The 12,557-nt window shown below is 44.3% G+C and overlaps 1 protein-coding gene across 1 annotated transcript in view; it reads left to right on the forward strand.

Moving 5' to 3' along the window:
• DNAH3 (dynein axonemal heavy chain 3) overlaps positions 1-12,557 on the forward strand; it is a 168,217-nt gene that overhangs the window by 153,423 nt on the left and 2,237 nt on the right. Inside the window, exons 58-64 of the mRNA XM_040635247.1 lie at positions 314-558; positions 2,130-2,246; positions 6,019-6,173; positions 6,990-7,157; positions 8,754-8,896; positions 11,371-11,575; positions 12,277-12,414. Of these exons, the coding sequence (XP_040491181.1) occupies positions 314-558; positions 2,130-2,246; positions 6,019-6,173; positions 6,990-7,157; positions 8,754-8,896; positions 11,371-11,575; positions 12,277-12,414 (1,171 nt within the window). The remainder of the gene's footprint in view (positions 1-313; positions 559-2,129; positions 2,247-6,018; positions 6,174-6,989; positions 7,158-8,753; positions 8,897-11,370; positions 11,576-12,276; positions 12,415-12,557) is intronic.

Raw genomic sequence — 12,557 nt, forward strand, 5'->3', positions numbered from 1 at the left:
GGGATGCGGCATGGCATTTAAGAGAGGGCCTTTACAGTCACATTCCACGTCAGTTACTTCTAAGTATTGTGTCATCGAAAAACCCGCATGACCTCTGCATGCCTCCATTTCCTCACTGGTACAAGGGGGTAGCTAACCCCTTCACACAGGGTGGCTGTAAGGATTCAAGTGAAGGAAGGACACGTATTAAATTCTTAGCATGGGGTTTGGCATCTAGCAGTGCTTAATACACGGTGGCTATTATTTTGTTGTCATTGTTTTTCAATATAACATACTGCGTTGTTCTAAAGAGTTAGGTCTGTTGTTCTTCCAGACTCTGGTTAACCAGCTATCCATCAGAGAAATTTCCAGTCAGCATCCTCCAAAATGGGATCAAAATGACCAATGAGCCCCCCAAAGGGCTCCGGGCCAATCTTTTGCGCTCCTACCTCAATGACCCGATCTCGGACCCCGTGTTCTTCCAAAGCTGCACAAAGCCAGTCATGTGGCAAAAGCTATTGTTTGGCCTTTGTTTCTTCCATGCCATTGTTCAAGAGAGGAGAAACTTCGGACCCCTAGGTAAGAGGTGATAGTGCACCTGGGCCGCTGGGGCACAGACCACACACAGATGCAGGTGTGTGTTCAAGTTTGCACTCCAATAGGGTGGCCAGTAAAATGCTATATAAGTATATTCCATGTAATGTTTGGGACATACTTAGACTAAGCATGATTTGTTCATCTGAAATTAAAATTTCACTGACTGTCCTGTACTTTTATTTGATAAATCTGGCAGCCCCTATAACCAGGTCACTGTGTCAGGGAAAGAGCTGGTGCTCCAAAATCAGAGGTCTCCTAATTACTGAAGGAATATGTTGATGAGAAGATTTTAGGCCCTTCCCTTTGGTGGGTTGCCTATCTTAGGCACGATCACCACTCTCCAGGGAATTGTCACCAGCTAATTTATGACATTGTAAGTAGTTCTCTACACACGTGCACAAGAATGAAAGAAATACAGCCAGGACGTTTGTGCTTCTTCTTGAAAAAATAAAAATAAATTTCACTATTAACGGAACCTATCCACGGCCTAACCTGATTTAATAGTTTATATTAACTTAATACTCTTGTTAGAGCAGAACATCAAACTGCTAAATACAGATCCAGCATCCACATGACTTTAAAGTTGGGCTGCCTCTGATTTTGTTCGACAGCCTTGAAATGACCCACCTCAATGTATTTCCAGCTGTTCTTTTGGGTTAGATATTGAGGAAAACTGTCTTCTTGGTGATTCTCTCTGAGCCTCCTCTTTCCTTCTACCACCACACCATAGCCCCTATTAGCTCCACAGACCACCTGACCCTTCCACTGAGGGGTGCAGGGATGAGACAGTCAGTGTGGGGAGGGGGGGGACATTCCCCCTACATCTGTGTGTCATACACCACATTCTCCCACCCACACCAGATTTCCAAAAATCCATGTAATGGTTTGGCTTTCAGCCAACTGGCCAGTTGTGTTTTGTGTGCCAGACCACAAATTTTATTATTTTGTTATATTTTTTATTTGGACGTAAATGTTCGGGAGGAAATTAAACGTCTCTGTTGAGCACAGATCCGACTGTACCCTGCTGTCTCCCACCATGCCCGGTACGTTCATGCATTTGTGCCACTTTCCCAGACCCACTGGGCATTTATCATTATACCCTTGAAAATACAAGCGGTAGTTTCAAGGCTGGCCATCCCATTTTCCCATGAGCACAATGAGGGGAATTCTCAAAGCTGACTTAGTTCTGTTGCCTAATCATAGATACTGCTCTCTAGCTCTGCTTTAGTGTTATTTTTGGAACTCTGTGCATTACCACAGTATTCCAGCCAGGGTGAATAATTCTCATTCCACAAATCCCACGATATTAACATCTACCTTAACAAATGGGGAGATCCATAAGGAAATTGATTTTAGAATGGATGTTTTCTCAGGCAGAATGGCTCCCACATTGGCAGTAAATGTCAAGGCTAATAGTCGGCCTGGTGCTTGATATTCATGGGGCCGAACGAGGCTTCTGATCCATAATGATGCTTAACTCTACAGCTCGATGTCTGAGTGGAAATTACGAGCTTCTGGCACCGAAGCCTCTAATTCGTCTATGCTTTGTGCAGGTTGGAATATTCCTTATGAATTCAATGAATCTGACCTGAGGATTAGTATGCGGCAGATCCAGATGTTTCTGAATGACTACAAGGAGGTGCCATTTGATGCTCTAACTTACCTGACAGGTATTTATGGGAGGAGGCTTTGCAGTTGTAAATCTCCAGTATCATACTCTACCCTTCTGCTCTTCTGATCCCACCTCTATACATTTATTTACTCACTCATTCATTCTTTCCACAACTATTGAGATTTTACTAATGCTGGTCACCACGCCAGATATTGTAAAAAACTAGGTATATGATTCCTACCTTCAAGTGGCTCACAGTCTACGAAGGAAAAAATATATATAAAGAAATAAATGACAGGGGGGTGCCTGGGTGGCACAGTCGTTAAGCGTCTGCCTTCGGCTCAGGGTGTAATCCCAGCGTTCTGGGATCAAGCCCCACATCAGGCTCCTCTGCTAGGAGCCTGCTTCTTCGTCTCCCACTCCCCCTGCTTGTGTTCCCTCTCTCGCTGGCTGTCTCTGTCAAATAAATAAATAAAATCTTTAAATTAAAAAAAATGACAGGGTACCTGGGTGGCTCAGTTGGTTAGATGTCTGCCTTCGGCTTGGGTCATGGATCTTGAGGTCCTGGGGCTCCCTGCTTAGCAGCGAGTCTGCTTCTCCCTCTCCTTCTGCCCCTACCGACACTCGGGCTCTCTCTGTCTCTCTCTCTCTCAAGTAAATAGATAAAATCTTTTTTAAAAATGCTTTTAAAAAGAAATAAAAGACAATACAGTGATAAGTTCAACAAGAGAAATACTTATAAAGTAGAAAGGTAGCACAATGATTAAATCTCAGGGATAGGGTAGGGGATGATCATGGGGAACTTCCTAAAGGCATGGAGGATGAGTTTTGAGGGTTGAATAGGAGTTTATAAGTGGAAGAAGAAAGTAGGGTAGGCAGTGGGAAGGAAGAAGGAGAGTATGCTCAACAGAGGTTCCCTGAGGTGAAAACGGCACTTGCTGTCTTGTATTAAAGCAGTCTATCAGTGACATTTTATTAGTCACCCAATATATACTAGTACATAATATGGAAGAATGTAAATGTGTAAAACTTGGTTGCCTCTCTCAAGGAACACGTCATGTAACCCCAGAGATAGGAGATAAAATGTAGATGGGCTAAGTGCATGGAATACCATGGCCAAAGGTCAAAATGCATCTCAGTAGGAAAACCCTGGGCATTTTCAAGATTATACACAAGCTCCTTCCTCAGCTCCATATGTTAAGGAGTCTCTCTGGATCCTTTCCCCGATCATGCGTCAGGCACTCTATATACACAGGCCTCACATCCAGTTTCCATAGCAACCTTAGGAGCTTCCTGTTAGTGACCCCATTTTATAACTGATGGGACTGAGGCCTGAGGGCAGTGGTTCTCAACCAAGGGCACTTTCACCCCCCAGGGGACACTTGGCAATGTCTGGAGACATTTTTGCCTGTCCCCACTAAATAGAGGTGCTACTGGGTAGAGGCCGGGGATGCTGTTAAACATGCATCATTGTCTTACAATGCATAGGACAGCCCCCACCACATAGAACTGTCCAGCACAACATGTTAATAGTGCTAGGATTGAGAAATCTTGCTTTAGAGTAATTAAGTTCAGTTGTAAAAGGTCACACAGACCTTAACTCAGCACACTGTACCCTAAAACAAAACCTCAAGTGACACACACAACAGAAGGTCAGTGGCTATGAGAACTTCTCTAAAGAAGTGAGTCATATCATTATCATTTCAGGCCAAGCAGAGGCACAGGCCAGTGCTCTTCTTCAGAATGCAGAATGGACGCATCCTTGCCCTGGGTTACGGTCTTAGTATTGGACTATCTGCAGCTCATAAAGCGACCTGCCCCAACCATGTCAGCCAGTTTGAGGATCCTCGCTTTCCACCTGTACCAGTCAGGATGGACTAGTTAGGCTAAGATAATCAACAATCCCCACATCTCGAGGGTCTAAGACATCAAAGGTCCATTTCTCGCCCTCTCTATATGTCTGGTCTGAATCGGCAAGGGTCTGTGCTCATTGTAATCATGTATCGGGCCCAGCCAGCAAAAGCTCCACCGACTCTTGATGACACGTCTCAGGACATACTTGTGTATCCTACTGCCACAGGGATAGCACAGAAGGGCTCATGCCAGGAATTAAATGCACACCAACTCATCTCCTATACCCTGCCCCCTGCAAGGGACCCAGAGAAGTGTAACCTGCTTATATGCATGGAAGGAAAGAAAAAAAAAAAAAAACAACAGTTAGGGATGATCATTAGACTTTATACTGACACCAATCAGAGAGACAGGTCTCATTTTTTGGACAGTGGTTATCAAATTAGGTGGCCCGAAGTCAATACATTCTTAATCTGATATCCCCAGCCCTTTGGCGGTGAGAGTAGAGACCTTGGAAGAGACGAAAGCACGTCCTGGTGCCTGTAGGAACTTACACTCTTGCTACCAGAACAGACATATAAGTAGCTATAAAGAAATGCACCTTCCTAAACAAACATAAAACCCAAAGCCTGCAAGGGTATCCTCCGAAGGAAAGTTTGCTGACAAGGAAGTGCTCCATGACTCTCTGCACGGGATTTACCTTCACGTGGGTTCCTTCTTGGGTGCCCTTTAGCTCTGCCACACTGACTACAGTGAGGGAAAACCACTGTATCTTTAATGTTCTGTTTTGATTATTGTATTTAACACAGTGCTGTCAAAAACTTGTTTGTAACGTTCAAACTGAGCTTTGCTGGAAAGGCTGGAAAAGTCCACAGAGAGAGCCTCAGAAATCTAGATGGTCTGGCTTAAGGTAAAACAGCTTCTGCCAGGGCTCAAATTACTCAAGAAGTATGAGCTTCCCCTTAGACCCTTACATCTCCCTTAGTGAACCACCCAGATCCTCCTCCTAGGCACTTAGATCCCCTCCAAAAACCAAGAGAAGCGGAGGCCTCTCGCCCCAAACTTGGGCCACACTTCCTGTTTCTTGTCTGTAGACCTGCATCTTCCTGGAATGGTTGGAATTGGAAATGAGCCCATCTTTCACACACATTACACACAGATGTGTTTCCTCCCTGCTAACTAGTGTGTTGTCCATAACTACGAAATACCAGGTGGCACCCACATACTGTGGAATCTGGACCAGCTAGAAAATGCGTCATGGGGTTAGTGAGAAGGATTTGATGTGGCTTCCAAAGAATTACCTAATTCTTTTTGTAGAAATCGGAGTGTAGAAACCTGAGTCTCAGAGAATGATATTAATGAAGGGGTTGGAGTGTCCCAAAGCAGGATGTATGGGATAATCTCAATTTTCTAGTAAATAAATAAATAAATAAATAAATAAATAAATAAATAAATAAATAAGGAATAGCTATAATAAATCGAATGCTTTCTCTGTGCTAAGCATTGTACTAAATGTTTTATAAGCTTAATTAACTACAACCTTGTAAAATGGATACTGCAATTATCTCTACTTCTTGATGGATGAGAAATTGCTGGAATTGGAACCCAGGACTATCTCATGCCAAAGTGCTTGCCCTGAACCATCTTCCTATAATGCCTTTCACGTATGTATACACACATACATGCACACCTGAAGAAGAGGCCTAAATGTTCGTAGTTGCCTCTGGTGGAATTATTGGTGATTGTATTGTTTTTCTTTCAGTTTATTTCTGCTTCCTAATATCAAATATGGTGAACATGTACTATTTTTGTAGCAAACGTAATACCAAAAAGCCTGGTGTCATCCCAAGGTGAGCACTGGTTTCAGCAACCCTGTATCTCAGCAGAGCTCCTTGGCTCAAAGAATCCTCTTTTAGGTTAATGACCAAGTTCATTATGACCTTCCTTGGACTCAACTTCTTCCTGTTGGTTGTCCCCAGGGGAATGTAATTACGGAGGCAGAGTGACTGATGACAAAGACAGGCGTCTCCTGCTGTCCCTTCTGTCCACGTTCTACTGTAAGGAAATTGAGGAGGATCATTACTGTCTTGCTCCTGGAGACATTTACTACATCCCTCCTCATGGCTCCTACCAGGTGAGGGGCTCGGCAGTCCCCATGTGGCTAGGGGCTGCAGTGTATGCAAGGTGGGCCCAGAGGTAGCCTTGGGCTTCCTGACTTAGGTCCATAAGCTATTTCCAATATTCCAAAAAGCTCTAAGGGAGCCATTATTACTGTTTAATGAAAACTGGGTATTTGATGGATAAGGCCTTTTCAAACTGTGGGGTCCATCTTGGGGGTTTAAGGGAATGGATGGCTAAGATGAGGCCTTAGTAAATAGGCTGGAAATTGGTACTTGAAAACAAAGGTTCAGAAAGTGGCCAAAGGGGAAGGACAGAAAAACTGAATGGAAGAATGAGTATAGGAAGAAGAAAACAGGGAATCTGTAAGAGATTGAAAAGGGCTTTCTTTTATTGAGTACCTGTTATATGCCAAGGCCTATTCCTCTGTAACCTCACTTATCTTCCCATTTACAAATAAGGAAACTGGGGGTCAAGGTTACACAATTAGTTTGCAATAGAGCTAGGGTCCAATCCAGTTCTGTCTGAATGCAAAGCCAAAACTACGGGGGCGGGAGGTGGGGGGAACAAGGAGAAGCTAGGGGTGGGAGGGGAGATACTCAGACCTCTGCCTTCATACTAACTCCCCAGAAGACTGTATAAGGAAGAGCTTAGGGTGTGTTCACCCTGTGTATGTTGGGGGGAGTGGGTTGGTGTGTGGGGTGGTGGGCAAGTGTGGCCGGTGCTACCAACCCAGTGTGATTCTTGCTTGGATTAAGTCCGGCCAAGCCCTGAGTGATCTCTGGGACCCCGGGGGTCCTGGGTTTGTGTCGATTGAAGATTTCCTTTCCAGTCCTATATCGACTATCTCAGGAACCTACCCATCACAGCCCACCCAGAAGTCTTTGGCCTCCATGAGAATGCTGACATCACCAAGGACAACCAGGAAACCAACCAGCTGTTTCAAGGGGTGCTGCTGACCCTCCCTAGGCAGTCAGGAGGGAGTGGCAAGTCCCCTCAGGTAAGCAGGCATGGGGCAGGAGACATAATTCTGTTTCCCAGGCATTTTTCCAGCTGGTGGTCATGCAGGATTGTTGCTGATGATCAGGAAGGCAGAAGAGTGGAGGTCTGGCAGACCCCTGAGGGAGGGCATGAGTACTCAGGTCTTCCTGCTGAGAGTCCTTAGATACAGAGCTGGAAGAGCACTAGTGTTTCCAGATCATCAGCTGCTCCTGGATACCCCTCATAATTCCTAGCTATACCCATATATCATCTATACTCCATTTACATAATATTTAAAACTAAATCTCTTTTGCTTAAAAACATTTCTTTTAAAAGCTGCTCATCAGTACCATAAGTGGAAACCCAGTGTCATTTCCATAAAGTCATGACAGCCACAAAAAAGAAAATGAAAGCTAAATAGTTAGGTTCTTCACAGATGATGTTGCTGAGGCCCTGCTGGCTCCTTGTGGAAAGGGGAAGATCAACCAGTGTTACAGAGCGCTTAATTAGCACTGATCCGAGACTTGGTCCTTGAGAAGAATTAAAAGTGAAAGGTGGCTGAAACTTGGAAAGAGAGTGACTTTCTCACCACGTGATTCAACATGATTTGCTCCAGGCCCTGGAAACACCTAGAATCAATCATTTTCCTTTCGCGGTTAGTCCACGCTTTATGAAGCGCAGACCCGGTCCACCATCCTCAGTTTACAGATGGGGGTGAAATGAGACCAGTGAGAGGAAGAGACCTGCTTCAAAGCATTCATCAACTCAGGCAGAGCCAGACCCAGGACCACCATCTCCTGACCCCACCACACCCTCTTTTTTCCTGTCCTTCCCTTCCCTTCACCACCTCTGAGCTAACCCCTGTTCAAGCCCTTTCAGAAGGTGTGGATTTCTCTTGATTTGGCTCATAGTGCCATAAGTGATAATAGGTACGAAGATAAAGCAGCCTGCTTGGTCTCAGTTTAGGGGTGGAAATTCCCCTCACGGTCAGAAGAGAGAAAAGGGAAGGAAGTGTGCGTTCCAAGCCTCTCAGATCCAAAGGATGGCCGAGCTCTCTGTCTTTCCCACAGCCAGGTCCTGCTGCTTGTTTCTCTAGGCCTGTCCCTTCTCCACTTGGCCACCTCCATTGCCCTGGACTATTCTTGCTCAATACTGAGGAATGGCCTACTGCCTTCCCAGGTGTCCTGTCCTGTCACTGGCACTGAGCAAGAGTCCCATCTGTACGATCAGCTGGTTCTGAGACACTAGAGATGCTCCCCTAGGGCTGACCTTAAAGGCAGGAGTTCGGCAGCATTCAGTGCTGTGTTGAGGCTACCTGGCTGAGCAGGAATTCCCTGCCCAGCCCTCAGGCCCTTGCTTCAGGTGTGAGAAGAGGGCTCTCATTGCTCTGCCTTTTAACTTTCTGGGCCAGGAGGTGATGCCTTCCCAAAGACCAGTATAGAGGTGAGGGCCCTCCTTTCCCCTAGGCAGAATTGGCTTCTGTGGGAGAGTTCCCAGGAAGGTTATACAGACTGTGATTAAAAAGACCAATGCTCATTGGTTCAGGTTTACCCAGACAAAACCACAGTGCACAGGCCTTGTTTCTCATTCACCTCTCTACTGTCTGCACTTTAAGGAAGTGATTGAAGAGCTGGCCCAGGACATACTCTCCAAGCTTCCTAATGACTTTGACTTGGAAGTGATTGTGAAGTTGTACCCTGTGGTCTATGAGGAATCCATGAACACCGTCCTAAGGCAGGAGCTCATCAGATTCAACAGGTGGGCCAGATGGTCTTACTTGGATCCTGGGAGTTGGAGTGTAGGGGTATATTCTAATGGGCAGTAACAGATGTGTACACTTAATAAGGGCTGCTGTGCAGAGGAAATGGTTTGCCCCACCCATAGGGAGGGCTATAAATAGGGCCATCCCGGCATGTGTTCACCTACTTTTAAATCATTTTTTCTATTCGTTCTCTCCTGTTCATTCATATGACACCTGTAAAGTCAGGTTTAAACTAATACCAAGAAGGCTAATAGTAAAATTAATAGTAAAAGAAGTAATAGTAATAGTAAAAGTAACTGTTAGAACCACTTTTCTTAAGCCCTTAGTGCCAGGTATGGCTCCAAGCACCATGCGTGTATTTGCATTCAAGCCATATAGTAGTCTTTTGAAATATGCAGTTAGTAATCCCTCTGCCACCATTTTACAGATGAGAAAACTGAGACCCAGAAGGGTTAAGTAACTTGCACAAGGTCACATAGTCATTCAGTGACAGAACTGAGTTTAAACCCAGGCTTTCTGATTCCAGAGCCCATGCACTTAGCCAATACGTGAAATCGGTATGAACAGAGAAAGTGGTGGAGAGTTTATCCCATTACCCCAACAACAGAGGTAGGGAAGTGATGTTATGGACTGGCCATGGGGCTAAGGGTTTCTGGCCCTCCTCACTTCTCCTATTACTATATATAACATAGAACTCAATAGATCATCTTGATTTGACTTCTAAATAAAACTGTAAGGATTCTCAAAGACCATCTGTGCCAAATGAGAAAACTCATCACTTCTGCCTTCATGTCCAAGGTTCTTACTGTTCCCGGTTCTTCATCTGTTACTGTCTCCATTTTGCCTCATTGGTCATTGCTCAGTTTTAGGGACAGCCCTGACTCTGAAGGACTAGAGAACTATGACTAGAGAAGAATGTCATCTAAAAATTCCTTGCCTTCCCAGTCTTAGTATTACTCTCTAGAGTCAACAGGCAGTTGGCCATATGGGGGAACTGAGCAAAGTATGGGGTGTGAGCTAAGGATCCAGCAGCACTGCTGTGAGTCAGATACCTTGGCATGATGGGAGGTAGTCGTCATTCATCCAGATATTAAGCCTAATGACTTCCCTCTTCTAAGGTCACTGGAACTCTTCCTTGGTGGTTGCAGGGGCCCTCACTAGCCTTTACCACTGGTCATTATAATAGAAGAGAACAGGGTAACAGCAATTTTATTTTCCAAAGATGGTCAAGATTAATCACATTGAGTAATACTCTTACATTCCCCCCAGTACTTTTTTTGACCTATTCACCGAGTGGTATGAGAAGCCCGAAATGATTAGGTGACAGTTCAGCTTCCAATTCAGGGGAACCATTATTGTGTCTTCTGGGGCAAATACTTCCCTGGGTACTAAAACCTTGAAACTAGCAGAGCTCATAGTTGCGAAAATAGAAAAAGCTCTTGCAAGTAGGTCTTTAGGTGTAATAGCTACAGATCTGCAGTATAATCCCTCAGATAGTCACTTTGCCCCTTGACTCCTCAGCAAAGCACATGCACCAAATGTCTGACCCTTAAATTCCTCTTAATATGAATATTTAGCGCTTACACATCCAGGAATCTCTTTCTTGTATTTGATCATTCTCATATCCATTTGGCTGGCATTCCAAAAGTCTTTGGAGATGACAAGTTCTCTCTGGTGCATGTTCTTTGGCACTCTCAGGTGAATTCCCTTTGGGCTTGGCTAGGTCTCATAACATAAAGGCCAGACAGAGAGACAGGCAATCTTGACGTCTCCCAGGATGCCCTTCAGCTGCCTTTTCTCAGGCATGGACCTCATAATCTATAAAAAGAACAACTTTGACAATATGGATCAAACCCCTTCAAATTGTATTACCTTTTTTTTTTTTAAAAAAGATGTATTTATTTATTTCAGAGAGAGAGAGGGAGAGAGCACATGTGTGGGGTAGAGAGACGGAGAGAAACTTCAGCAGACTTAACATACTGTGCCACCCAGCCGCCCCAATTGTATTACCTTTTGACCCAGAAATTCTGCTGTTACTAGGAAAATCATTAAAAGTTTCCACAAAGATTGATATGGATGGATGTCCCTAGCAATGTGTTTACAGTGACAACAAACCTAGAAATAACACATTTTAGCAATAGGGAAATTGTTAAATAAAATGAAACACCTTGCAGTCATTAAAAAGGATGATTAAGTCTCTATTGAATTGGAAAGATGCTCCCTATATCCTAAGAGAGAAAAACAGATATAAAAAAAATATGTGTTTACATACAGAAAAATTTGGAAAGATAGACATCAAAGTATCTTGAGATACTGGGTGATTTAATTTTTTTCTCATCTTCATAATTTTTCTATCATGAGTGTATTTCACCTTTGAAAGAGGGGAAAAGCAAAAGGAGACCTGGAGTCAGTGTACTTGGGTAGAATAAAACTGGAGAGCCTGGCTGAGCCAGCTCCTTTGTTCTTGCAGGCTGACCAAAGTGGTTCGAGGAAGCCTCATTAATCTTGGCCGAGCCATCAAAGGGCAGGTCCTGATGTCTTCAGAGCTGGAGGATGTCTTCAGTAGCATGATCGTGGGTAAAGTGCCAGCTATGTGGATGGCCAAGTCCTACCCATCACTAAAGCCACTGGGGGGCTATGTGGCTGACCTGCTGGCCCGCCTGGCCTTCTTTCAGGTACCTGGGAGTCAGGGTAACTGGGCACATGACATGCTCATTCAGGTGGAGAGGACATTCTGAAATGGACTGAGTACCTACTAGAGACAGTCTTCCCAGAGTGGAGGTGGAGGGGGGCAGGGGGAGACTTTTCAGAGTCTTTGGAAAGATTATAGCCTATAGAGGCAAGAGTAGGAACTAGAATACATGTTACGAACCGGTGGCTCATGGGCCAGATTCGACTAATAGATATATTTGGTTTGGCTGCCTGGTAATTTAAATCTTTTTTGAGCTAGTATGTCAACATTGAATTACTACACATAAAACTCCAGATACTTGTCCTGCAAAAAAAAGGAAAACCTGAAACAATGGGCCTGCATTCCTGAATGGCAAATATTATGAGATGAGTGGCTGTTGCTCAGTTTAGACAAGGCACATAGTTTCCACTGCTAGAGTCCCTGCCAGTCTCTATTTTACTCCTGACACCAGCTTGCACCTATGCTTTTCTTAAAGTAGAAATATGTATTTTTGTATCTTCATTTCAAAAGTGGGGGGGGACCCAAAAACAAAAGTGGGAAAATATAAACTAAACTTAGAGGGCTGCCTGTTTTAAGAAAAATGAGAAAAAGTGTTTTTCTTAATGGGACTCATTTACATTATCTGCCTTTGAACTATCTTTGATGTGTTGTTGACTTTGGATTTTTATTTCTGTGGCTCTCCAGGAATGGATTGACCATGGGCCCCCTGTGGTCTTTTGGATCTCTGGATTCTACTTCACACAGTCTTTTTTGACGGGTGTCTCTCAGAATTATGCCCGGAAATACACCATCCCCATTGACCACATCGGATTTGAGTTTGAGGTATAGATGCTTTGGGTTAGGGTAGCCCATGGGACCAACCAGGGAAAGCAATGTTGCCTGTTTCTTAATGAGTCCAAACATTTGGATGTGTTAAGGCCCAAATGTTCCTGAGAAGGTACAAGTGAAGTATTTAGCACAACTTA

The sequence above is a fragment of the Ursus maritimus genome, unplaced genomic scaffold (assembly GCF_017311325.1).
Source record: "Ursus maritimus isolate PB19 unplaced genomic scaffold, ASM1731132v1 scaffold_2, whole genome shotgun sequence".
Taxonomy (NCBI): Eukaryota; Metazoa; Chordata; class Mammalia; order Carnivora; family Ursidae; genus Ursus; species Ursus maritimus.